This window comes from Nomascus leucogenys, chromosome 21 (genome assembly GCF_006542625.1).
Source record: "Nomascus leucogenys isolate Asia chromosome 21, Asia_NLE_v1, whole genome shotgun sequence".
Classification (NCBI taxonomy): domain Eukaryota; kingdom Metazoa; phylum Chordata; class Mammalia; order Primates; family Hylobatidae; genus Nomascus; species Nomascus leucogenys.
The window spans coordinates 43,085,399-43,113,128 of NC_044401.1; the positions used below are offsets into that span (position 1 = coordinate 43,085,399).

The 27,730-nt window shown below is 39.6% G+C and overlaps 1 protein-coding gene and 1 long non-coding RNA gene across 4 annotated transcripts in view; one reads left to right on the forward strand and one right to left on the reverse strand.

Moving 5' to 3' along the window:
* Positions 1 to 47: 47 nt before the first annotated feature.
* LOC115832174 lies at positions 48 to 26,729 on the forward strand. The gene is made up of 3 exons (XR_004027617.1): positions 48 to 92; positions 15,563 to 15,617; positions 26,082 to 26,729. It is a non-coding gene; the product is annotated as an uncharacterized LOC115832174 (long non-coding RNA).
* KPNA1 (karyopherin subunit alpha 1) overlaps positions 5,282 to 27,730 on the reverse strand; it is a 94,638-nt gene continuing 72,189 nt past the window's right edge. For all 3 annotated transcript variants that reach the window (XM_003275522.4, XM_030802155.1, XM_030802156.1), the window contains 5 exons: positions 25,401 to 25,479; positions 20,575 to 20,700; positions 16,771 to 16,898; positions 10,659 to 10,837; positions 5,282 to 10,293 (listed from right to left, as the gene is read on the reverse strand). In XM_003275522.4, coding sequence (XP_003275570.2) covers positions 10,106 to 10,293; positions 10,659 to 10,837; positions 16,771 to 16,898; positions 20,575 to 20,700; positions 25,401 to 25,479 — 700 coding nt within the window. In that variant the 3' untranslated portion in view covers positions 5,282 to 10,105. The remainder of the gene's footprint in view (positions 10,294 to 10,658; positions 10,838 to 16,770; positions 16,899 to 20,574; positions 20,701 to 25,400; positions 25,480 to 27,730) is intronic.

Consider the following 27,730-nt stretch of genomic DNA (forward strand, 5'->3'; position numbering starts at 1 on the left):
CGGCCGTCTGCGCCTGCGCAAAAAAGTCGCCAATGTTTATTTCCGGTCTTTTTCGCCCCGCCCTTCAAATGCGAAAGCGACTACCTTCTTGTGTGAGTGCAATAGCTGGACAGGGTCTGTCCCAGACCCGACTGAATAGTGTGGGAAACAGTGGATCGTTATTTCAAAAAACCATTTCTTTTTGGAAATTGTCACAGAGAAGGACTGCATTTGCTGATGCCTACCTTAGCTGCAGGCTTAGGCCCACACTTGACGCGTAAGCTGCCTAAACGGCAGCTAACGTAGATCCACCCAGACGCCGGAAACAGGGGAAGCTCCTGCTTTGCATGGGTTCCGCTCTCTCCTGTTTGTTGTGGTGTGGAGCCTGGTGGCATGTGTGGCGATGGAGTCACAGGGGGCGGGTGACAGAATTTATGCCAGATTGTAAAATTCTTGGTTCAAGTTTCCCCTGTAAAAGTTTCGTAAAGGTTAAGAAACGTGTCTGTTAGGGTCCTTTAAAAGCCGGTGCTCTGCTGGGAGTAACGAGCAAACGTTTGTTTTAGCATCTACGGCTTAAGCTTCCACAGAGAAGTCGGGATCTCAAAGTTGCTTGAAACAGAAAAGGACAAAGAGGTTGGTGGAATAGGGTAACGGATACGGTTACTCTTAAGGAGGCTTTAGAGAGCCTCCCCCAGTTTTAGGAGATGATTAATGGTCATGAAAGTGTGTAAAACATACATGCTATTGAAGTTACAACGAAAGACATAATTACTGTGCCCCTTCAGTGTTTTCAAACATTTTCCAGATCTCACATCCCATAATTTTAGAGTTTTATCATCTGAGGCAGAAACAAGACGACTGGAATCTGATGACCAGGCAGACTTAAACAATAGGTTTACCAAAAAACTGGAAGCCCTACTAGTTTATCCAACCTGTAGTTGCTCAATAAAGAGTGCCCGAGGCCGAGCACTCACGCCTGTAATCCCAGCACTTTGGGAGGCCCAGTCGGGCGGGACAATTTAGGTCAGGTGTTCGAGACCAGCCTGGCCAACCTGGCGCAACCAATACCGCTAAAAATACAAAAATTAGCTGGGCGTGATAGCGCACGCCTGTAGTCCCAGCTACTCAGGAGGCTGAGGTGGGAGAATCGCATGAACCAGGAGGTGGAGGGTGCAGTAAGCTGAGATTCCACCAGTGCATTCCAGCCTGGGCAACAGAGTGAGACTCCGTCTCAATTAAAAAAAAAAAAAAAGAGTGCCCAAGAAAAGCAGAAAAAGTATGGCTTGAAAGATTTTACCGGTGGCTGGTCACGATGCAAATGTCTCATCAGCGTCAAGAATTTAAAAGCACTTGGAAACAAAGGGTTTCCTATTGTATACTTACTAGGGATAATTGAAAGTCTTGGCCTTTATAAGGCACAACAGGCACCGTTAGGTCACTTGTAATAAACCGACTGTAGTTAAAACATCATTACTTTAAGACCCTACCAGTCTAGGGGGAAATTTAAATAAGAATTGGACAAATACTTTAGTCTTAGCTAGTGCATGTTAACTATAGTATAAACACAGTGAGGTAGTCCTGAGAAGGACTCTAAAATGGTTTAGAGTACTTATTTCTATACCTTAAATTACAACTGTTTTTAGCTATTAAGGTCTCCATGGACCTCCCCTTGTTAACACTTTTAGAACTTTTTTTTCTTTCAGCATATCTTAAAGTTCAGTTCTAACTAAACCCTGCTGCTGCTCTTCTCTTCCCATTAGCCTGGATTAGTGATTTTTGCTGAGAAGTTTAGAAACTGCACCAATTGAAAGCTATTTCCATTTTTATTAACCCAATAAAAGGTAACTTAAAAGCCCCTTGGAGCACAGGAGCAGAGTTTAGTCATTGTTTCAAATAATTTAAATCTGCATTTTCCAGTAACTGTTGTATGCACTAGAAGAGTAAAATTTAAGAATCATGAACACTTGACATGAAGGCTAGGATAGGGTCTTAGTGCTGGAATATATTTAACCCACCACAGCTATCACAAGCAAGAGACAGGGGGGGGACACAATAAAGGATGTGTTGATAGGAAGATCCAGAAGTTATTTTTCTTCAGATCTTCCCAAAATCTGAAGAAATTCCTATTAAGAAGAAATTCTTGATGTCTGGGATTTGTTTACAAATAGTATTAGGAACTTATGCAAACAAAATCAAGGCTATGAATGTAACTAGTTATGTTCTATTGTTTATTCATTCATGTTCTGATATTAACATGTAGTCCTAACGTTGTAGTCCTTAGGAAATTAGAACTAAGATTTTCAGTTTACTTGCTTGGGAGAAGCAGCGACATTTCGGTGCAGGAGCACGGAATACTGATACAGGTAAATCCAAAGTGGCAGAATAGAAATTTGCATTTTGGGTTCCTTATTTATTCATTTATGAGACAGAGTTTTGCTGAATACTGATACAGGTAGGTAAATCCAAAGTGGCAGAATAAGAGATTCGCATTTTGGGTTTCTTATTTACTTATTATTTATGAGACAGAGTTTTGCCCTTGTCACCCAGGCTGGAGTGCAGTGGCGCCATCTCAGCTCACTGCAGCGTTGCCAGGGCTCAGGCGATCCTCCCACCTCAGCCTCCCACAGGCACCCGCCACCATGCCCGGCTAGTTTTTAAAATACCCTGTTGGCTGGGCACGGTGGCTCATGCCTGTAATCCCAGCACTTTGGGAGGCCGAGGCGGGTGGATCACCTGAGGTCAGGAGTTCTAGACCAGCCTGGCCAACATGGTGAAGCCCCTTCTCAACTAAAAATACAAAAAATAGCCGGGCGTGGTGGCAGGCGCCTGTAATCCCAGCTACTCGGGGCTGAGGCAGGAGAATCGCTTGAACCCAGGAGGCAGAGGTTGCAGTGAGCTGAGATTGCGCCATCACACTCTAGCCTGAGGGACAAGAGCGAACCTTCATCTCAGAAAAAAAAAAAAAAAAACAAAACCCTTTGTAGAGACAGTTTCACTACATTGCCCGGGTTGGCCAAGCATGGTCTCATTAACAGTTTCTTTTTCTGCTGCCCTTAATCTTTACCGTCTAAGTGCTTTGGAAGTTTCCTCCCTATAGAAATCAACTAGGTTTCTTTAAATTTCCCATAGACATCTTAGAAATGAAAGTCTCTTATCTTAATATAAAGGTGTGTTTCCTTTGCCCCTCAGTACTGTAAATATCTAAAACAGATGTGTTGCCACAAATGGGGCAATTTTTAAATTTAAAAACAATTTTTGTATGTGTGCTGGACCAAACTGTGGCGTGGGAGTGATTCCCACATTAATGTCTCAACTTCCTTCATAGCAATTCTTGACTACCAAATCCAGTCTCAATATCAAGCATTAATACAACTATGTATATACCTAGTTGCTTAAGACCATTAGCCAATGTATGAAAATCTAGTTGGGCTTTATAAATATGGAGTGGCCACATAACATTATCTAAACTGGGACATTTTTAAAAGTGAAAGGAGGCAGTAAAATAATTCACAGGTGTTAGCTGATCTCCAAATGTAAACTGGGGCTGTGCCCAGCAAACACTACTTTTGACTTCCCAAGAGGACACTCCTCATAATCATAACTTAATTTTGCAACATTCCACACTCTGGTAGTTTACACCTCAGCCTGCGCAGATCTCTCTCAAACCTGGTCCTGTTCTCTCACCACCCACTATGGTCTTTTGGGTTTCTGTTTTCTCCTTACCCATCACTGTATCTTAATAATGCCAGGCCCAAGTGGTGGGTAAAGCAGTGATCCTTATTGAGGACTCCCAGTGGACTCCATTGGCCTTCTGCAGGTTAAGTGGATATGAATAAAGAATTAAATGAGTAATTTTACTTTCTGCAAAAAACAATCACAGAAATGACTGTATATTAATTTAAAATTAGAGAAAACAATGACTCCTTCAAAGTGCAAGTGAAATGGGGCAACAATCATTCAAGCTATCTTTAATAAACTTGTAAACCCAGTGTTTTTTTTTTTTTTTTTTTTTTGAGACGGAGTCTTGCTCTTGTCACCCAGGTTGGGGTGCAGTGGTGCAATCTTGGCTCACTGCAACCTCCACCTCCCGGATTCAAGCGATTCTCCTGCCTCGACCTCTTGAGTAGCTGGGATTGCAAGCGTGTGGCACGATGGCTGGCTAATTTTTTTTTATTTCTAGTAGAGACAGGGTGTCGCCATGTTGGCCAGGCTGGCCTCGAACTCCTGACCTCAAGTGATTTGCCTGTCTTGGCTTCCCAAAGTGCTGGGATTACAGGCATGAGCCCCCACGTCCAGACATAAACCCAGTAATTTTGTACGACTTATAAAACAATGTAGTCTGCAGGAACTAAGGCTATGTTTTGCCTCAAATGTTTTTTGTATTCAGAATAAAATACTTGGTCAGTGGAATCTCTTTAACAAAATAGAAGCAGTCATGGAGTGAAGAAATAAATCATCTTTGTTTCTACTCATCTGTCACTTATGTGATACGTACAATATGTAAAAAGGAAAAATCCCTGTTTAATAGCCTAAGGCAACCAGCAGCTTCCACATTGGTTGGATATTAATAATTTTCTTTACTGTAAAATATACCCATCAGCTTTTTTTTTTTGAGATGGAGTCTTGCACTGTCGCCCAGGCTGGACTGCAGTGGCACGATCTCCACCCACTGCAAGCTCTGCCTCCTGGGTTCCCACCATTCTCCTGCCTCAGCCTCCCAAGTAGCTGGGACTACAGGCGCCCACCACCAAGCCTGGCTAATTTTTTGTACTTTTAGTAGAGACGAGGTTTCACCGTATTAGCCAGGATGGTCTCAATCTCCTGACCTCGTGATCCACCTGCCTCGGCCTCCCAAAGTGCTGGGATTACAGGCATGAGCCACCGTGCCCGGCCACTAGCTTTTCTAAGACACTTTGTTTTTAAATACCAGACCTCTGCTATGACAATGTTTGATTTTGTAAACTTCAGGTCACATCATGTCTTCTGAAAAGTAACTGCATATAAAACACATGTTGAGACATTTGCTTAAGATGTTAATCCTGGTTTCAAGTAACAGCATAAAGGAATTCCTTTTTCTTTTATCAAGCACCCTTTACTAACATCACAAAGATGCATGCATATTCCTTCATTTAGTATTTATTGAATGTCTACTATGTGCAAGGCACTCACCCATGGCCTGACAGACCACATTCAAGTACAAAGAATCATTAGAGCCATTCCAAATCTAAGTGTCAGAACACTTTGAAGCAGGATGTAGAGTGGTCAGAATGACTTGAGGTAAAGCAGAAATACTCAACAACCAGTACATTAAAAGGTTATTTTAATTTTTGACATTCCTTGGGATGATATTCCTTTAGGAAGAAGTAGACTGTGTTAAATTCACATCCATGGCACTGCTTCCTGAGGCAGTAATTCTTCAAAGCCTTTCCTTCTGTGTCAATACCTTCCGCATTTGTGCGTTTGAATGGATCCATGTGTTTAGCTATTATTTTACTAAACACAAAATCGTTTGCACACACACACAAAAAAACCTATTACCATACTTGTCTGGTCATACAGAATTTTAGCACCACAGAAGAGGAAAGATGTTTGGCCTGAGAGGGCCTACACTCCAGTCTGTGTAACCTAAAAGCAACTTAAGCCTGATTTCGTCATTTTAAGTGTGCTGATGGTGAGCAAGAGTCAGGAAGAATGGTCTAACAAAAAAGGCTGGCCCAGCTGTGGTTGCCAAGTCTAGTTCTGGGAGTTCCTGGGCACGGAACTACTGCGTGGCCACTGCTTTCTTCAAGACAGAATTTGCAGGGCTCTTGCCCTCCCTTGAACAGCCATCTAAGTGTTGTAACCTTGGGGCAAAGTAATTTCTCTTAAGTCTTCACTTTGTCATCTATAATATAGTGATAATTATCAGAGAACATTTGGAAGATTACATGAGAAAAAAGGAAAGCCCTTAGCCAGGTATCTGGTGTACAACAGATGATCAAATAAAGGCATGTTTCCTTAATTTGACCTATAGGGAAAACACTCGGGGACTTCGTTTATCCTTCGTTGAAAACAGAACGGAACACTACTTTTCTTTCTTCTTACCCCAAGCTTCCAGATGTATTTTATGTCCAGTAGCAATTTGATATTTTAAATTAGCATATAAATATTTGCTTTATCACATATTCTGATGTCCTGGTATCCGTTGTTATAACCTGTATATAACCTGTAATCCTGAAGTGCTGGGATTACAAGCATGAGCCACCACATCTGGCCATAAACCCAGTAATTTTGTATGACAGATAAAACATTTTATGGAATATTCTTTATGATAGCCAACTTACTGTAGTAGTCACATCTGACCTTTGATAATTTTTTAAAATGACTTTAACTTCTGATGACAGGAAAAGGTAGACCAAAATATTTCCCAACCTGGCAGATATATTTAATCTGTTCACCTCACAACAGGGAGAAATGGTCACATTGAGATGGATAAAAATTCAGATTTGAGACTTCCATGTATATAGGCATACCTGTGTCTGCAAATGAGCACATTTTGGAGTTAGCATACAGTATGAAAGTTGAAAGCAAACAATGCTGGTTTCTAAAAGTGGATCCCTTTTCTTCACTTAACATCATCCTTAGACACCAAAATTTCCAATATACTTAAAAACCATCAACCCCTAAAAAGTTATAATGATTTGCCTATTGATACAAAAATTTTCACGAAACTAGCGAGAAAGAAAAACCCCTTGACTCCAGGAAAACCTTTTCATAATGCATCCCCAAGTTGGGGGATTAAATCGCTGAAATGTTTATTTAGCACTAGAGAATTCAAAGTTGCCTGTGGGTAGACGTACAATAGGAGATTTGGCTGACAAAGTTTGGTTTATAAAATATACTTACATATTGTTTCTTAGGCAAAAATCGGCAGCAAACTGGAATAATTCAGACTTTTTATGAGATTAATTGCCAATCTTTTTATCTGTGATGATAATGCTGAAAATGACTCACAGCCAATAACCTTCATCTGTCATATGGAAGAAACAATCCTAGGGCAATAGAGTTTTCAAAAGCGGAACTGACAAAGATAAGTGTTTAAAAGGGTCTTGATCAATTAGTTACAGGAACATGAAAAAAAGTGTTCCACAGAGAACTGTCTCCTAAAATCTCCTTCTTCTATCATCTACCTTCCCCAGAATTTCTCAATCCAACCACATCTACCTGCTGGTCCATCAGATACCAGATGCCTTTACATCCAAAATTCTCTTAATGCTTTTTTTCCCCCACCAAAGTTCTCATTACAAATAATATAGATTGGAAGTTTGGAGGATGGAGGGGAATAAAAAGGAAAGGTAAAACAAAGCCACTTTCCCCAATCCATAGATAAAACTACAAAAGAGTTTTCCCGTATTGAAATTAACACGCTTTTGTAAGGAGCAACGCCTTAGTGGTAGGGTATGCAGTGAATTTAAACTAAGTTAACAGAATCTGACAGGCAAAGAACTAAAAACAGGATTTACAGTTACCCCCCTTAAAATGTCATTTCTGTTACCAAAAAGGCTGCTTCAGTACCAAGTTCCAACATATCTGAGTTATGCTATTTCACTTTTAGCCAACTCCAACTTTGATACTTTAAGAAAAAATCATTTTATTGTTTAAAAAAAAACTTAGATCTTATAGTTCATGAACTTCTAGGACAAGATAAATTCCTCTGTTTTAGACACAAAATAGATCACGTCAGTTAAATAGACTTTGTTTTAATTCACTCACTGAAACATCTCCAACTGCTAGCAAAAATTCTTAATGTCTGAATGCACACTACTCTTCCTAATGTGGGGGACACAACTGTGTGCTTTGTGTTTTTCCCACTCAAATTGGCTTATAAAATTATTTTAACTATCCAATGGAAGGTACATAATTTAAAACATCCTATAGAAATGACATGTTACTAGTAATTTACAATTTAAAAAAACAGCCACAAAAAAGTCAAAGCTAAAAACAAGATTTTTACTATGAATCAGTGCTTCTATTATCCTTCTGAAAGAAGTTATATTTTAATGTGATGTAAAGGCAACATTGAAATTTCTTCTTTAAATTAACCACCTAATTTATCCCTAAAATTACAAAGAATCAAAGTCTTTTACAGGTCAAGTGCAGTAAACTAAAATGTTCTCTCAGCACAAAGCAGCACTAGAAAAAGTAACAGTTATAGATGGGAGTTGACTAGTTTTGCAGTGGCTGCTCCATCAATAACAAACAGACATCAGACGGTATCCATCCCAGAGCACAGACACTACTACAGACTAGATGCGAAGAATGCGTCACACTCTTGGCTGATTATTGTCCTTTGTCTTTGACTCTTTCTAGTTTGAATGAAGTGGATTTTTTAAAAGTTTAAATCAGGTCACATAAGTTGGCTGCTTAAATAACATCATGATGAGGTATGAAAAGCTCTGAATATCCCTTACATTCAGCAGGAGTTACCAGAGATGTATAATAGCTTGTCAGGGGCAACTTCCAAATAGCTTTTACACTTTGGGGTTATAATGACTTCTAGAAGAGGACAAGTCTAAAAAGGTTTAAAAGGGTATGCTCTGAAACAGAGGTGAGCAAACTTTTCCTTCAGAATTCACTTTGAACAGCACATCAACAAAAAAATCTTCTCTGGTAGTGTATCCCAACATTGAGTCAAGATGGCCAACTAGCACCGAGAAGTCATATTGAACTCATTTGCAGTTCTCTTGGCAATTAAGCGTATTTTTTCATTCCAGTCCAAGCACAAATGTGGATCACTGAACACAGTACTGGAAGCGCCATTTGCAGGTACAGATTGCAGTCATCATTAAATGAGCCAGAAGGCAGATACTGTTTTTATTTTGTGTGGGGGGAGGGGAAAGCGGCACAGTACTAGCAGGAGATGAAATAAAATGATTGAGGAACAATGAGGTTATAAGATCACTGTTCTTATTTGGGTTAAGCAGGTCATGTTGAGAAGATGGTTATTTCTTTCAGAAAAGGATGCTACATTAAAGGAATCGTGTGCAGCATGAAAAGATTAGAATCGAGCTGCACCTAAGAAAAAAATCCCAAAGTTACTTTCAAAAGTATGTGTTATCTGCCAGTCACAGAGGGGAAAAGCACCTAGGGTGAACTCCAATTTTTTAATGAGGACCTTGATCAGGACCACAAAGCCTGAAACATATGTTTTAATGCAGAAACACAGTCCCTAGTTACACTGATTGCATTTGGGAAAATTGGAGGGTTTTTTTCTTCCTTAGTTTTTTTTTATTAAATTACAGGATATGGTTTTCGATTACTAAGTATTCGAAATCCTCATACCAGCAACAGAAATGAACCACTTCCAAATTCTAAGACACAAAAGACCAAAGAGAAGCAAAAGCGATACAAATTAATATGTGCCCCTCTCCTTTCTGCTCTAAGGGAATCTACAAACCAGTATCACATTTAGGAGTCAAAGTGTTAATTCTTCAGCATTCCTGACAACTAGAAAGCACATTCACTGAAGGCTGAAGGTGAGGGAGTGGATGGTTTAACTTTAATATCTGAAGAATGGCGCCAATAGAGGAAAGAAAACCATCCAATCTCAGTAAGGATTAATGCAAATCTGGCTAGAAAAAGCCACCAGGTAATCCAAGGGTTCACTGTGGAAGAACTCATGAAAAGTACTCTGAAGTATACACAACAGGTCTAAACATCTCCCTTGTCGTTAAGTAGTTGTGTAAAATTCAAGATATAGTCTCATCTTTTAATGTCAGTTTTTTCCCCCATGTTAAAGGGAATGAGGAGGAGTCCTCTTTTATTCCCCCACAAGAAACAGGGAGTCACATTAATATGTGTATATTCCCATAACTCTAATATAAGTGCGGATCTCCAAAGCCTAGGGATTTTTCCGTAAGAGAGTGGGCCGTTCTGGTTACCCTTTTATTAGAAGGGTATTCCACCACAGAGAGCCGGAGGTTTTCCAGATGTGTGTAAGAGAGCAGATGCGCAAGGCAAGCAAATGAGCGCAAACAGTATTATGGAAAACATTTGAGAAGTTAGCTCCATGAGGACTGTGGGCTCCACAAGAGGACTCGACTGGGTAGCCTGGTCTGACACAGGAACGTGAAAGCAGAGTATTGCTTCAAAGCTGGAAACCTTCCATAGGAGCCTCACACTGTTGGAAGATGTACTGCTGCTGGTTAAGGTCAACCTGGGGTGCAATGCTGCTGTCTTCATCTTCCGTCCCGAAGTAATGCTCAATAAGATCAAAGGCCTTTTGGTAGATCTCCTGGTTTTCATGACTCTGTAAGAACTCAATTTTATCCAGACCTAAAATGAAGAATAAAGGAAAATCTTTATTGAAAACTGCAGTAAATATTGGAAATTCCATAACTACATATTCCCAAACTATATTTTGTCATATATCTCTGTTCTTGATGTAAAGAAAGATTATTTGTATCTCATAAGTATTTTATAATAGCACAGAAATGACTGCTGGGATTACATCTGAAAGCTAGTATTATAAACTGACATCTTAAATACATATGCAAGCAACATCCAGTCTGCAGAAGCAGCAATTTCCTAACAGTCCTCTTTTCATCCAGTGCCTAGCAGTAGTAGTATTGTTTTTACTGAACTCTATCTATGACCCAATTCATTCTTGGCCATAAACTTCTTCAACCAAAGCATCTTACCATAAGCTTCTTCAATCAAAGCACAGTAAGGGTTAATGCCAGTGCCATTCCTTTTGGCTTCCTGTTCTCCAAGCCTCAGGATATTTTCCAAGCCATTTAGGGCAACCTGTACAATCTTAGAGTCCATGACCGTGAGGAGATCACAGAGTGGCTTGATACAACCCAGTTCTACTAGGTACCTGAATACAAAGAATAATGTAGTCAAACAAAACTTTTAATTTTGTTAAACTTATGAAATTAGTGAACGAGTCATCCTCAACTTCACTGCAGAGACTAAAAAAACAAAAACAAACAAACAAAAAAAACAGGCACTCTTTCAACCATACAAGCTATACCTTTTCACAAAAACAAAAACAACACCACCCTCTAAATAAATTATCCCAAACCAGTTCTCTGGCACCTTTCTCCATTCTTTTCCCTTCACAATTTATGCATTCCAAAAACAGGAATACTCACTTATTAGTATCTTGAAATGAGCGACTCATCAAAATAGTATAGGTTTGAGTAATTTCATCTTTGTTTCCATAGATGGCCACACCTCTCAAACATGACACTCTTGGTGCTAAAAGCCAGCACAAGCCTGATAGGCCAAATCTTTCAAAGATGATTAGAATTTTAGTAAAGTAAGTTGTGGGAAGAATAAACAAATGTCAGAGGATTCTAGAACTGGTATTTTTCCTTTAATTCAAGCAGAATGTATAACCATATGTAATCAAGATTAATCATACTTGAACTTCAGAGACATGATTACTGTATCACATTCACAGTAAATAGTCATGTCATTTTTTATCATTCTGGTTTCTCAAGTTGAGTACAGAGAGGCAGGGATAATGAATCCTGTTGCATTATGTGGATGTTTGGTAAGATCATTTTGAAACTTACTGCTAGTGCTAATCTATTTCTCTCTCACATGTTGCTTTTTTGTGTGGGGGAGGAAGAATTCAAACATATATAAAAATAAATCTCTAGCCAAACAAGAAAAAAGGAGAAAAGACAACATTACTAATATCATGGAAGAGAATCATCACTTGATCTCATGGCTATTAAAAGGGTAATAAAGGAATACTACAAACAACTCTATGCTCACACATTTGATCATTCAGATGATAAAATGAACAATTTCTTGAAAGACACAAACCACCAAAACTCAGTCATGGAGAAATGAATGATGTCAACAGGCTTACATGTATTAAATAAATTGAATCATTAATTAATAACTTCCCAGAATAGAAAATATCAGGATGAGGGTTTCACCATGGTGAATTCTGGCAAACATTTAAGGACAAAACGATACTAGTATTCTACCATCTCTTCCAGAAAACAAACAGTGGTGATACTTCCTAACTCAATCTTTGAGGCCAGCAGTTCCCCAATACCAAAATTAAATAAATACATTATAAGAAAGGAAAATTACAGACTAATATGTCTCATGAACATGAATACAAAAATCCTCAACAAAACATTATCAAATCAAATCCAAGAATGTATACAAAGAATTATATACCAAGTGGATTTATTCCAAATATGCCAGGCTGATCCGTCATTTTAAAAAAATGAATCAATGTAATCAACTTAAACGTTCAATGGATGCAAAAAAGCATTTAACAAAATCCAATACCTATTCATGATAAAAACTCAGCAAACAGGCCAGGCGTGGTGGCTCAAGCCTGTAATCCCAACTCTTTGGGAGGCCAACGAGGGTGGATCACCTGAGGTCAGGAGTTCAAGACTAGCCTGGCCCACATGGTCAAACCCTGTCTCTACTAAAACTACAAAAATTAGCCAGACATGGAGGCAGGCACCTGTATTCCCAGCTACTTGAGAGGCTGAGGCAGAACTGCTTGAACCCAGGAGGCAGAGGCTGCAGTGAGCCGAGACCGTGCCACTGCACTCCAGCCTGGGCGAAAGAACGAAACTCTGTCTCAAAAAAAAAAAAAAAATCTCATTTACATCAGCATCAAAAAAGTGTAAATCTAATAAAATATGTACAACAGGATATATATGAGGAAAACTACAAAACTGATTATCTAAAAAAAAAAAAAAAATGGAAAAATATTCCATGCTCATGGACAAGAAGACTCAATATTGTTAAGATGGCAATTCTTCCCAACTTGATCTATAGATTCAATGTGATACTCCCAAACAAAATCCCAGCAAGTTAACAGATACCAACAAACTGATTCTAAAGTTTACATGGGAAGGCAAAAGGCCCAGAATAGTCAATACGATACTGAAGAACAAAGTTGGAGGAATGACATTATCAACTTACTATAATCTAATCAAGACAGTGTGGTATTGGTGAAAGAACAAACAAAAAACCAGTGGAACAAAATAGAGGGCCCAGATATTCACAATACTTGAATGAATGTCTGTTCCCCTGATGGTAACCTAGAATGCCATTTAGGCTTTCTTTTTTAAATTCTTTTTTTCTTTCATTCATTCATTCATTCATTCATTCATGTCTGACTGGGTTATTTCAAAAGACCTATCTTTAAGTTTAGTAATTCTTTCTTCTGCTTGATCTAATCCACTGTTGAAGATCTCAACTGTATTTTTCATTCATTAAATCCTTTAGTGCTGGGAATCCTTTTTTATATGCTATTGCTTTTTTAATTGTGTGGTGGTAGGATGGTAGGAGATGCTCATAACTTTTGTTTTGTAAATATGTATTCTTTGATTTAACCCACCACCACTACTACTGCCATCATTCACGGATTCACCAAAAATTGGATAATAATTATCATACTTGTTTTTATTAATCTTTCTTACATTTATGTATAGCTCACATCTGTTTCAATGTTTAATATTAGAAGGTTTTTGGGTCTATATTTTGAAGGTTGGTGATGTTTCCTTGACCAGAAATATCACGTAGTAACTCAACTGATTTATATTAATTAGCCTACGATAAAATTGGTTTTGATATATACAATGTTTCTCTTAAAGTCAAAGTTTCCTGGAACCTATCAATGACATTGAGGACTTCCTATACTGTACTACCAGTGTGTGTGTGTGTGTGTGTGTGTGTGTGTGTGTGTGTGTGTGTGTGTTTGGTTTCTCAGATAAACTGTGTGTTTGGTTTCTCAGATAAACTGCAAATTCATGCACACACCCACACAAAAAGAACAGAAGGCCCAGAAACACACCCACACAAAAACAGTCAACTGATCTTTAACAGAAGAGCAAAGGCAATTAAATGGAGAAGGGATTCCACCTTTTCAACAGTGCTAAAACAAATGAACATCCATACAGAAAAATAATGAACCTAGACACAGGCCTTTACTTCGTGTCACTGGTGAGCTTAAACAGGCCAAGTCTTCCCAATACCCAAGACTGAGGCTTTCATCCCAGTATTCACCAGTCGATTACTTAACCATCCTTGTGAAAGAATGACCTATAGCAAGCCTGACCTGCCACCTCCAAAAACACTGCATTCTCTCACTTTTCCTCATGCTATTCTCCCCTCCAAAATTGCCAAATCTCTATACAAATGATAAGTTTCACTTCTTTGACGAATCTTTCTCTAATTTCATTAATAATCCTTATCCTTCATTAAGAACATGTGTTATATATGTATTAACATTTTATTATATTCAACCTAAAATTCTAGATATTTCCTAAAACATTCTATCTTTTGAGACAGCGTCTCTCACTCTGTCTCTGAGGGTGGAGTGCAGTGGCACGATCTTGTCTCACTGCAACCAACCTCTGCCTCCTGGGTTCAAGCGATTTTCCCACCTCAGCCTCCCAAGTAGCTGGAACTACAGGAGAACACCAACACGCCCAGTTAATTTTTGTAGAGACAGGGTTTCTCCATGTTGGCTAGGCTGGTCTCAAACTCCTGACCTCAAGTGATTTGCCTGCCTCGTCCTCCCAAAGTGCTGGAATTACAGACATGAGCCACCACGCCCGACCAAGAGATTTCCTAAAATATTCGAATTGTTTCTTGCATCCAAATCTGGTATCTGCAACAAGAATAAGCAGAAGCCAGATAGATGTCTTTTATAAGTGATAAAGTCAGTTTGTTTTGGACTGTAATATTTTTGTGACATTCTTTCAAGGTAACTCTTCGTGTGGGGAACAAGAAATTGCTAGGAGATTGATAATTAATTTTATTATAAATAGCTATGCTGAATTTTAAAAAGGGACAGTAGCAATTCTACACTTCTCTAACAGACCAAAATACTCCTGAATACTTTCTCATGAAAGATGGCATAATAAAATATGTATGTTTATGGTTTATTTCTTCTTTTTTTTTTTTTTGAAACAGAGTCTCACTCTGTCACCCAGGCTGGAGTGCAATGGCATGATCTCAGCTCACTGCAACCTCTGCCTCCCGGGTTCAAGTGATTCTCCAGTCTCAGCCCCACAAGTAGCTGGGATTACAGGTGCACGCCACCACACCTGGCTAATTTTTGTACTTTTAGTAGAGACAGGGTTTCACCCTGTTGGCCAGGCTGGTCTCGAACTCCTGACCTTGTGATCCGCCTGCCTTGGCCTCCCAAAGTGGTGGGAATACAGGCGTGAGCTGCCACACCCAGCCTGGCTTATTTCAGTTAAAAAAAATATATTTACTATAAAATATAGAGACAATAATTATAAACGTGAATTTGAACATAAAGCTTATTCAAATAACTATAATACTTCATTATTTTTGCCATCTGGTGACAGCATAATTAAAATCATAGTACTCTAGAACCAGAATTTTGGAGGTTGGAAAAAACCTACAAGACAAATGTGCTTCTGTCTCCCTGAAATAACCTGCCCATGATGAACTTTACCAAAATAGCTACTGCATATGTTAATCTGTTTGTAATTTTATTCTTTCAGGTACATATTTCTTATTTTCTCTACCTGATAAATTTCTGCACTTTGTTACGCTATTTTTATTTTTTAATTCCAAACAGAACACTCAAAACTAGCATCTGATGAATGCCTACATTCAGTCCACAAAGCAACAATGTAAGTAGTAGCTATGTTTGTCTGATATTACGTATGAGTAACGAGTTAATGCTTTAGCACTCATTTGAAACCATCTTTCCCTAATTTTGGATTCCCTATAAAGTTAAGTCAGGCTGAGTCTAGGCTCCATTTTTCTCTTCATCATTACTTTTTTTCCCTATCTGAAATACTAGATGTCCTGAATTTTGCATTTAATTATATGATGCTCATTTGAAGAACTGATTCCCATCCATATTTATGTTTTCTTCCACTCATTAAGCTTATAAGCTGCTCGTCGGGCATGATGGCTCACATCTGTAATCCCAGCACTTTGGGAGGCAGAGGCGGGTGGGTGGATCGCCTGAGCTCCGGAATTCAAGATCAGCCTCGCCAACAGGGCAAAACTCCATCTCTACTAAAAATACAAAAATTAGCTGGGTGTGGTGGCACACACCTGTAATCCTAGCTACTAGGGAGGCTGAGGCAGGAGAATCGCTTGAACCCAGGAGGCGGAGGTTGCAGTGAGCCGAGACTGTGCACTGCACTCCAGCCTGGGCAAGAGAGAGAGACTCCATCTCAATCAATCAATCAATCAATCACTAAGCTGCTACCAAGGGAGCCATTTAAGTCTTGAGCTGCTACAGCTCCTCTCTTTAACAACTGAATACCATAGTACTTTAGAAGATACCTGCCTCTACTAAATTTGGCACTTTATTCTCAGACATACCACTCTTTCATTTCTGATCCAGTTCTACTATTAAGACATCTAAACTAAACAGGGCAAGAGTGAGTTATTAAACTTGGGCTCTAAGTTCTACAGGTAACCTATATTACCCAAGATATTTCTGACAAGTAGCTCCAGAGTAGGTTGAAGCAAGGATTTCTATTGCCTCAAGCCTCAACTATGCCTTACTTCTTATATCCCAGGATTATTTTTCAGCAAAAAGAAATGGGAGAGATATAAAGAATTAAATACACATCTAATTATGACACCAAGGACAATTTCCTAAGGACTGGAACTAAACATTCTTATTTGATAAGATCGTCTCTCACTTACCTTTCCCCTCAAAGGCAGCTAATCTTTTACTCTAGGTAATATGTGGGAGGTTATAAAGTGATAGACACAATAATAATTTTTCTTTTACTTACAATATGCTGCCTGATTGGTACTTACTTAATCTGTTCAGCTGATCCTCCAGAAGTTGCATTTGTGATGGCCCAAGCTGCTTCTTTTCTTGTCCGAAATTCAGCAGTTTGTAAAATACTAATGAGGGCTGGGAAAATGTTGGCATCTATCACAGTCTAAAATTAAAGAAAAACTTAAATGGAAAAAACTGTGAGATTTATAAAAATATTCATGATACTAATTATAATTTCTAAGCTAGTTTGACTATTAACACCCCTTCTCCTGTCAGAAATAAATTGAAAAGAATTATGTCATTATCTCTAACCTTTTTTTTTCTTTTTTGACATGGAGTCTCACTCTGTTGCCCAGGCTGGAGTGCAGTGGTGCAATCTCAGCTCACTGCAGCTTCCACCTCCCAGGTTCAAGTGATTCTCCTGCCTCAGCCTGCCGGGTAGCTGGGTCTACAGGCGCACACCACCAAGCCCGGCTAATTTTTGTACTTTTAGTAGAGATGGGGCTTCACCATGTTGGCCAGGCTGGCCTTGAACTCCTGACCTCAGGTGATCCGCCCACCTTGGCCTCCCAAAGTGCAGGGATTACAGGTGTGAGCCACCGTACCTGGCCTATCCCTAATCCTTATTCTGTCTTGGTATCACTGAAAACATCTTCCCTGGAGTTTATGATCTTATAATCTCCTATTTTCTCTGAGTTCTTTTCTCTTTTACTTTCCTCTTTTGTTCTGCCCATAGTAACAAATTGTAAGAGCTCAATTTTCTGCTCCTCTGCTATTCAATTCTCTCATAGCATGTAAACTTCCATGTGCGAAAACTCTCTAGTCCTCACTTCTCACTGGAGCATCAGCCCAGGGTAGCAAGCAGTTTATGTTAGGTCTGCTAGTCACCTCAAACACACCATCTGCCCGCTATATCAAGTTTCTTTTTAAGCCTCTCTAGTTCACAAAGGCTATTAATTTACATTCTCAATTTTTAAAATCCTGAGTCCATCTTTTTCCTTTCCTTTGGCATTGCCATGCTATTCCAAGCCACCACCTCCCAGATTACCAAAATAAGCCTTATAGTTGGATGGAGTACTTTTACTCAATCCCATTCATGTACTAACACTAAAGTAGCCTTCCCAAAATTACGTTCTCCCTGTTTCTCCCTGGCTCAAGTACCTAACATGGGTTTATATCATTTCCTACATTAAGAAACTGAGAAGTTCTGCATAAAAAAGCCTGGTGGTGACAGGCAATCAAATACAGATGAAATCACCTCATATGAATGCTACAGATTGTTATAGTTATTAATCTCAGTTCCTAATTCAGCATTTTGGGGACAAAATGCTTTCCTGGTCAAAAACTCTTATTATACCTGTGAAGGACGTCAACGAAGTTTGACAAAGTTGATTAGTGGAAAGACACCCAATCCCGGTCCTGTCATTTTACTAGAGGTGCTCTTGAGCAAATCATTTTAATTCCATGAGCCGTTTCATCTTTTTATTCAAATTTTATTTTTATTGACAAATAATAATTGTATATATTTGTGGGCTATAATGTAGTGGACGCTTCAGTACACACACACACACACACACACAACTTGTGGTAAATGAAAACTTTGGATTAGATGACCTCTCTGTTTCCATTCATCTCCAAGGCCCTCTATGTCTGTGTTATATCTTTTCCTACCCATTGTTCCATCCTTGAACATTGCCCAGGCTGAACACTTTGGCCCACTGCTTGTCGTTCACTTGAGTTACCCTCCCACCAATACAAAGACAAAAGTAAAAACCAAGTAACTATTTAAAGAAAAATGGGTATCCAAAAATTCATGAAAATTTGAGGCAATCTACTACATGGGTCCACTGGAAAAATAAGTATCTTACTTGGAAAGAGTTAAAGCCAATTGTGTTCAGCATAAAGCCCATCAAAACATGTTGAAAATACAAGACATTATTTGTTGCAGGAAGTCAGGGACCCCGAATGCAGGGACCAGCTGAAGCCATGGCAGAAGGACATAAATTGTGAAGATTTCATGGACATTTATTAGTTCCCCCAAGTTAATACTTTTATAATTTCTTACACCTGTCTTTACTGCACTCTCTGAACATAAACTGTGAAGATTTCATGGACATTTATCACTTCCCCCAATCAATACTCTTATAATTTCTTATGCCTGTCTTTAATCTCTTAATCCCATCATCTTCGTAAGCTGAGGATGTATGTCGCCTCAAGACCCTGTGATGATTGCGTTGATTGCACAAATTGTTCATAAAGCATGTATGTTTAAACAATATAAAATCTGGGCACCTTGAAAAAAGAACAGGATAACAGCAATGTTCAGGGAACAAGGGAGATAACCATCAGGTCTGACTGCCTGAGAGCCAAGCGGAACAGAATCATTATTTCTCTTCTTACAAAAGTGAATAGGGGAAATACCACTGAATTCTTTTTCTCAGCAAGGAACAGCCCTGAGAAAGAGACTGCATTCCTAGGGGGAGGTCTCTAAAATGGCCACTCTGGGAATGTCTGTCTTATATGGTTGCAGATAAGGGATGAAATAAGCCCCAGTCTCCCTTAGCACTCCCAGGCCTATTAGGACAAGGAAATTCCTGCCTAATAAATTTTAGTCAGACCAGTTGTCTGCTCTCAAACCCTGTCTCCTGATAAGATGTTATCAATGACAATTCATGCCTGAAACCTCATTAGCAATTCTAATTTCACCCCGTGCTCTGCCCCCATTTGCCTTGTGAAGCATGTGATCTCTGTGACCCACAACCTATTCGTACACTCCCTCCCCTTTGAAAATCACTATAAAAACTTGCTGGTTTTGCGGCTTGGGGGGCATCACGGAACCTGCCGACATGTGATATCTCCCCCAGATAGCCAGCTTTAAACTTTCTCTCTTTTGTAATCTTTCCCTTTCTCAGACTGGTCGACACTTAGGGAAAATAGAAAAGAACCTACATGAAACACTGGAGGTGGTTCCCCCGATAACTATTTCTTGGATCTTGGTGAAACATCAGATATCAAAAGCAACAGAAAAAACGAAGGCTTAAGTGTAAATTTCAAAAGACTTAACATCTATAAGCTAGGATAAAGTAAAAAGCTGACTATGAAATAAGACAACAACATTGAAAGTTAGTGGTCTTCAATAATATACGTTTTGTTTTATTTTGTTTTGAGATGGAGTCTTGCTTTGTCACCCAGGATGGAGTACAGTGGCTCCATCCTCCCTTGAACCTCTACCTCCCAGGTTCAAGTAATTCTCCTCCCTCAGCCTCCCACGTAGCTGGGACTACAGGCACCTGCCACTGCGACTGGCTAATTTTTTGTATTTTTAGTAGAGACAAGGTTTCATCATGTTGACCAGGATGGTCTTAAACTCCTGACCTCAAGTGATCCACGGGCCTCAGCCTCCCAGAGTGCTGGGATTACAAGCAGGAGCCACCGTGTCCAGCCAAAAACAAGTTATGTTTTTTTTTTTTTTTTTGAGACAGAGTCTCGCCCTGTCGCCCAGGCTGGAGTGCAGTGGCGCGATCTCTGCTCACTGCAAGCTCCGCCTCCCGGGTTCACGCCATTCTCCTGCCTCAGCCTCTCCGAGTAGCTGGGACTACAGGCGCCCGCCACCGCGCCCAGCTGATTTTTTGTATTTTTTTTTTTAGTAGAGATGGGGTTTCACCGTGGTCTCGATCTCCTGACCTCATGATCCGCCTGCCTCGGCCTCCCAAAGTGCTGGGATTACAAGCGTGAGCCACCGCGCCCGGCCAACAAATATGTTTTAAAGGGTGACTGAGAAAAAAAACCTTACTTTTCAACAAAAATACTTAAAGAAAAGTTAGGTCCTATGAGGTTACCTGGATCTGTGCCCTATTTCCAGCTGTAATATTAGATATCGTCCAACATGCTTCCTTTTTGATAGATTCCTTTGGGCTACTCAGCAAATGCAATAAACTCTGCAGAGCTGAGCAATTCAGAATTACCTAAAAGAAAAAGTTTGAAAATTTTACTTATTGTATTGTTCTAAATATAAATATTTAACTTAAGGAACATATTTTATGAAAGACATAACATCTCCCCTTGAAATTTTATAAATAAGTAACTTTATACGGGTAAAAAAAAGTATTCACTGTTAATAAGAATTAGTTTCTAAGAGTATCAATACAGTTTCATTGTACACATTCACAACTGCTAAACTGTACTTAATAAGATACAATAATGTTACTATTAGTAATTACAAAAGCATTACTCATTCACCTTCCCATCCCAATAGCGTTAAGTCTTCTAAATGGGTAAATATATCAAATGGCCAAAAAAGTCAGGAGTCTCAGATTTGTAGGTCCTCTGATAACACACTACTTGGTAGTCAATGAACGAATATGTACTTAATGAGGTATATTAGGTGCTTTATAGGATACAAAGATAAAAAAGATATGACCTCAGCTATCAGTTTATAAAGGTTAAGGAGGTAACACAAATACACATGAAGAAGACCTACTCTACTAGAAACTAAAATAATAAAAGTTTGATTAAAATAGTATATGGCAGATTTAAGAATTAATCACTAAACACAGAGAATAGAGATCTATTCTAGAAACAAGTACAGCTATTTATAAAGTTTATAATAAGTTAATTGTTTCTTCCAATGACTTGTGGCTATGACAGAACTGGAATAAAAAGCTAAACAGATTAAAGACAATTTTTTCAAAATCAGTTCTTAACCCTGATATGGTTTGGATCTGTGTCCCCACCCAAATCACATGTCAAATTGTAATCCCCAAGGTTGGAGGTGGGGCCTGGTAGGAGGTGACTGGATCATGGGGGTGGATCCTTCAAGAATGGTTAGCGCCATCCCCATGGTTCTGTTCTAGTATGTAGCACCTTCTTCTACTCTTTGCTCCCGCTCACGTCACATAAGACATGCCTGCTTTCTCTTCACCTTCCACCATGACTTTAAGTTTCCTGAGACCTCCCCAGAAGCAGAAGCTACTATATGCGTCCTGTACGGCCTGCAAAAACATGAGCCAATTAAACCTCTTTTCTTTATAAACTACTCAGTCTTCGGTATTTCTTTTTCTTTTTTTTTTTTTGAGATAGAGTTTCACTCTTGTTGCCCAGGCTGGAGCGCAATGGCACAATCTCTGCTCACCGCAACCTCCACCTCCCGGGTTCAAGTAATTCTCCTGCCTCAGCCTCCTGAGTAGCTGGGATTACAGGCATGCGCCACCACGCCCAGCTAATTTTGTATTTTTAGTAGAGACAGGGTTTCTCCATGTTGGTCAGGCTGGTCTTGAACTCCCGACCTCATGTGATCCACCTACCTTGGCCTCCCAAAGTGCTGGGATTACAGGCAGGAGCCACCGCACTCGGCCAGGTATTTCTTTATAGCAATGAAATAACAGACTAATACAAACCCTAAATCACCAAAATAAATTTGTAACTACTTAAGAGTAAATATTTTTAAAAGGAATCACAAAGCAGAATATTAGAAAATAGCTGACTTGGGGATGGTAAAAGACTGTATGAGCATAAAAATAAATTATAGGGGAAAATAAAAATTTCATGAAACATGTTTTCATGTCAAAAATCGTAACAGATTTTAAATGTACACCATCCAATGTGAAAAATATTTGCAACAAATGAGAGGGTTGCTATCTTCCTTGTGTAAACTGAAAAGAGAAACTAAAATTTTAATAGAAAATGATCTCCTAAGTAATGAAAGAAATGCAAATTAAAATCAAGTCTTTTATGCCTATTAAATAGGCAATAGGATTTCATTAGCAAAAAGAGGGACTGACACTGCACATAAGCTAGAAATGAAAAAATGCAGAGACAAGCTACTACAAAGTACCATAAGAACAGAATACTGGGGGTATTTTAAGAAACACAGTCTCGTTCTATCACTAAGGCTGGAGTGTGGTGGCATGATCATAGCTCACTGCAACCTCAAACTCCTGGGTGCAAGCAATCCTCCCGCCTCAGCCTCCTGAGTAGGTAGGACTAAAGTTACATGCCATCATGCTGAGCTAATTAAAAAAAAAAAAGTTTTTAGAGATGGGGTCTTACTATATTGCATGGGCTGGTTTGGAGCTCCTGGCCTCAGCCTCTCAAAATGCTAGGAATACAAGCATGAGCCAGCATACCTGGCCATGATGAGGTTATTACAAAAGAGTTCTATGCCCCAAAAATAATAGGCTAGAAAGAAGAATGAGACTAAAATCTTAAGGAGAAATTCCTTTGAATCTTTCAAGGTTCTTTATCTTACAGGCACTAAAGCAGCTTATTGTTTCTAGAGGAAGATAATGCAAATAACATTATTTTAGGAAAGATTCAGCTGTTATTAGGGGGAATAGAGACAAGTAACTGCTTAAGACAGTCGGAGGATGGGTGGGTACAGCAACAACCTGTGTGTGTGACAAGGACCAAAAGAACATAATTTGATGGGGCTCTAGTAACAATAAGAATCAAGAAGACCTGGCAACTTGCTATACAAAGTATAAGGGAAGGAGACACCACATGTGACTGCAAAGTTTCATGTGTAGGTAAATAGAATAGTTACATAATTACCTGAAATAGGAAAAATAAAAACTGGGAACTTGCTTTGTGGAGGAAAGAAGATATACTGTGAGACAAATGTGAGATATGCAAGCAGAAATACGTAACGGACTACTGCAGATATAGGACTGAAACTTGAGATAGGTCAGAACTAGATGTATAGATTCAGAACTTCATTGCATTCAATAAATATTCTTTAAGTCTCTATATATTGTGCCAGAAATTATTCGATTTACAGAGGCACAGAAATAAACACTGATATAATCCACCTCTAGAATCTTAAAATCTAGTAATTAGTTACAATACAATGTGATTAATATTCTGATGGATAAAGAAAAAAAAAATAAGTACCTAACTTAAGAGTTTAGGGTCAAACAGGGCTTCTCAGAGAAAATAATGTTAATATCAAGACTTGAAGAACAAGAAAACATTAGGAGCAGAGAATGTGGATATGTGTGAGGTGGCAGTCAGAGCAAGGGGTAGCAGTGGAGACATATGGAATAAAGCATGCGTTAAAACTCAGAGCTGAGAGTGGCCACAGCCACTTCAAGGAACAAAGATGGCAAAAGCATACAGCATATGGAGGTGGGTGAGGGACAGAAAGATACTGATAGGGTTCAAAAATTCAGAGGGTATAAAAGACTCTATAGTTGTTAAAAGCCTCTTTCCCCTTCTTGTATCCCAGCCAACCAGTTCCCCTCAAAGACAACCAACATTTTCAGTTCCCTGTATATCCTTCCAGAGAAATTTTATGCAAATATAGTCAAACATATATTCTTTTCTTCTCCTAATTCTCTTCTGAAGTGTCTGAACTAAGCCCTGCAAAAGATGACTAGAGACAGAACAACAGGATTTAATAATTGATGAGGGAGTTGGAGGAGAGGAAAGAATCAAACTGATGTCCAGGTTTCAGGGGAACTGATGGTGCCATTCACTGATACAGGGAACATAAGCAGAAGTTCAGGTAATACAAGGGGAAATGAGTTCCCTTGTGTACAGAATATACTTAAAGTAAATACATTACAGTTAGAAGACACCTGAGAGAACAAATCTAATCTCCTTAATTTTAGAGATTAGAAAAGGCATTAAATGTATTGCTGAAAGTCACAACTGGTGAAGAAACGCTAAGGCTAAAACCCAATTCCCAATTCTGAATCCATGCACACAAGGGTAATCACTGACATTACAAATAAGATCTATGAATGAGGCAGAAGGATTGCCCTGTGGAAGATGTCCACAAAAGGAGACAAGAGGAAAAGGAGCCTGCTAGGGAGAAATAAATAGTCAATGAGGCAGAAGAACTAAAAGACTTCAACATCACAACACAGCTGAGATTTCAGGAAGAAATATGGCTAGAATAATGCACTGTGAATGGTGTGTCTTGATACAGAAGTTGAATAAGAGTAGATGGTGACATTAGAAAGTAGGAGGGAAGAATCTTCCTCACACAGGGGACTTACCATGTACAAAAGGAGACAGCTATCAGAGAAGGTGATATTGAGATGAAAAAGACAGAGAAAAGATGCTACTAGAGGCTTCTGATGCCCATGAGAACTATTTCAAATAGGAGTGAATAAAAACAAATCTCTCTAACCAAAAATAGTCACTATCATAGGAGAACCCCAAATTACTACAAGCAACAGGTCAAGTCAGAGATAATGAAGTTATTGAGAGTAGATGCCAAAACCAACTTTTTTTTTTGTTCTTTGAGCCAGAGTCTCACTCTGTTGCCCAGGCTGGAGTGCAGCAGTGCGATCTCGGCTCACCGCAACCTCTACCTCCTGGGTTCAAGCGATTCTTCTACCTCAGCCTCCCAAGTAGCTGGAATTACAGGCACATGCAACCACGCCTGGCTAATTTTTTGTATTTTTAGTAGAGATGAGGTTTCACCGTGTTGCCCAGGCTGGTGTCGAACTCCTGAGCTCAGGAAATCCGCCCGCCTCAGTCTCCTAAAGTGCTGGGATTACAGGTATGAGCGACTGCCCCCGGCCCAACATTTTTAAACATTAGTGTAACAGAGTATCAAGTTTCCCTAATAATATGGAGTAAAATACGATAATAGAAACATGATCATGAAGTTCAATATACTGTTTTTAAAAGAAAAAAAAAAGTTACCACTTCTTCATACCTGTGTCTGAATATCATCCCCTGTGACAATGTTTCCCACAGCTCGCAAGGCAGGAGAAACCACTTTATAATCATTATGCCTGCAAAAAACAAAAAGTAATGTTATAGCAAACAGTTCTATCCTTAGTTTCATTTCCTTAAGACCAAAATTAAAAAACAAAAAAATCGTGATAGAATTTTAGAACAGAAATGTACCCATGGGGTTAATTAAGGAAACGCTTATCATGATGATGTCTGGTGTTCCCTAGAAGAACTGTCTTTCCCCTTATTTTAGTACATTTGGAAAAAACTACCAATCTTTCCTAGGAATCTTTTCCCGGTATTTCATCACCTGGATTCCAACTTTTCCCTCTCATTCTTTAATATAGGTTTCATTTCCTCTTTACTTGCTTTTGTATGGTTGCTGAGATAATTGAGAGCAATAATTAACATTTACGTAACATTTTTAAGTTTTATAAATTGTCTTAATTTTCACAGACGTAAAAGTGACATATCAACAGCTGAACTAACTTGAAAATTCAAGTCAGGAGTCACACTCCAAATACAAAAGTCTTTCAACTAAACCTACTAAGCTGCGTTACTGGTCCAAAAACCACTCCACAAAGCCATATATATATTTGAAGACAGATATTAAGTCCTTATTTCTAGCTAAATAAGTCACTATCTTTTGATTTTCCTTAAGGGTCCTATTTTTCCCTCCACTTTAATCACTCTTCTAAAAACTAAGCCAGTTCCTTCAAATTTAACATGTGATGATTAAAAAGAAATGGTTGGGTTCCATTCCAAGATAGCTGAATAGGAACAGCTCTGGTCTGCAGCTCCCAGAGTGACTGATGCAGAAGACAGGTGATTTCTGCATTTCCAACTGAGGTACCTGATTCATCTCACTGGGACTGGTTGGACAGTGGGTACAGCCCACGGAGGGCAAGCTGAAGCACAGCAGGGTGTCGCCTCACCCAGGAAGCGCAATGGGTCGGGGTATTTTCCTTTCCTAGCCAAAGGAAGCTGTGACAGACTGTATATGGAAAATCGGTACACACTTGCCCAAATACTGTGCTTTTCCCACAGTCTTAGCAAATGGCAGACAAGGAGACTGCTCTCCCATGCCTGGCTCAGCGGGTCCCATGCCCGGCTCAGCGGGTCCCATGCCCATGCAGCCTTACTCACTGCTAGCGCAGTCGGAGATCAACCAGCGAGGCTGCAGCCTGGTGGGGGGAGGGGCATCTACCATTGCTGGGGCTTAAGTAGGTAAACAAAGCAGTCAGAAAGCTTGAAATGGGTGGAGTCCACCACACCTCAAGCAAGGCCTACTATCTCTATACACTCCACCTCTGGGGGCAGGGCACAGGCTGAACAAAAGGCAGCAGACAACTTCTGCAGACACAAACTTCCCTGTCTGACAGCTCTGAAGAGAGCAGTGGTTCTCAGAACCAGCATGGTGTTTGAGCTCTGAGAATGGACAGACTGCCTCCTCAAGTAGGTCCCTGAACCCCGTGTAGCCTATTGGGGGAACCAGCCCCCAATATTTCAATGTAGGTTCTTTTCTATTTTCTCTAAGTGTTGGCCGGTCTAAGAAATGAAGAGAAAGAGTATAAAAGAGAGAAATTTTACACCTGAGTCTCCGGGGGTGACATCACATGTCGGCAGGTTCCGTGATGCCCCCGAGCCACAAAACCAGCAAGACTTTATTAGCGATTTTCAAAGAGGAGGGAGTGTACGAATAGGATGTGGGTCACAGAGATCACATGCTTCAAAAGGCAATAAAATATCACAAGGAAAATGGGGGCAGAGCAAGATCACAAGGCCAGGGCAAGATTAGAATTGCTGATGAGGTTTCATGTCCCACTGTGCACCCATTGTCACTGATAAACATCTTAACAGGAAACAGTGTTTTTGAGAGCAGAAAACCGGTCTGACTAGAATTCACCGGCTGGAATTTCCTAATCCTAGCAAGCCTGAGGGTACTGCAGGAGACCAGGGTGTATTTTATATCTTATCTTCAACTGCATAAGACAGACACTCCCAGAGCGGCCATTTTAGAGGCCACCCTCTGGGAATGCATTGTTTTCCCAGGGCTGTTCCTTACTGAGAAAAAGAACTGAGCGCTATTACTCCTATTCGCTTTTGCAAGAAGAGAAATATGACTCTGTTCTGCCCAGCCCCACAGGCAGTCAGACCTTATGGTTATCTCCCTTGTTCCCTGAAAATCGCTGTTATCTTGTTCTTTTAGAATGCCCAGATTTCATAATGCTCAAACACACGTTTCACAAACAATTTGTACACATAATGCAATCATCACAGGACCCTGAGGCAACATACATCCTCGGCTTA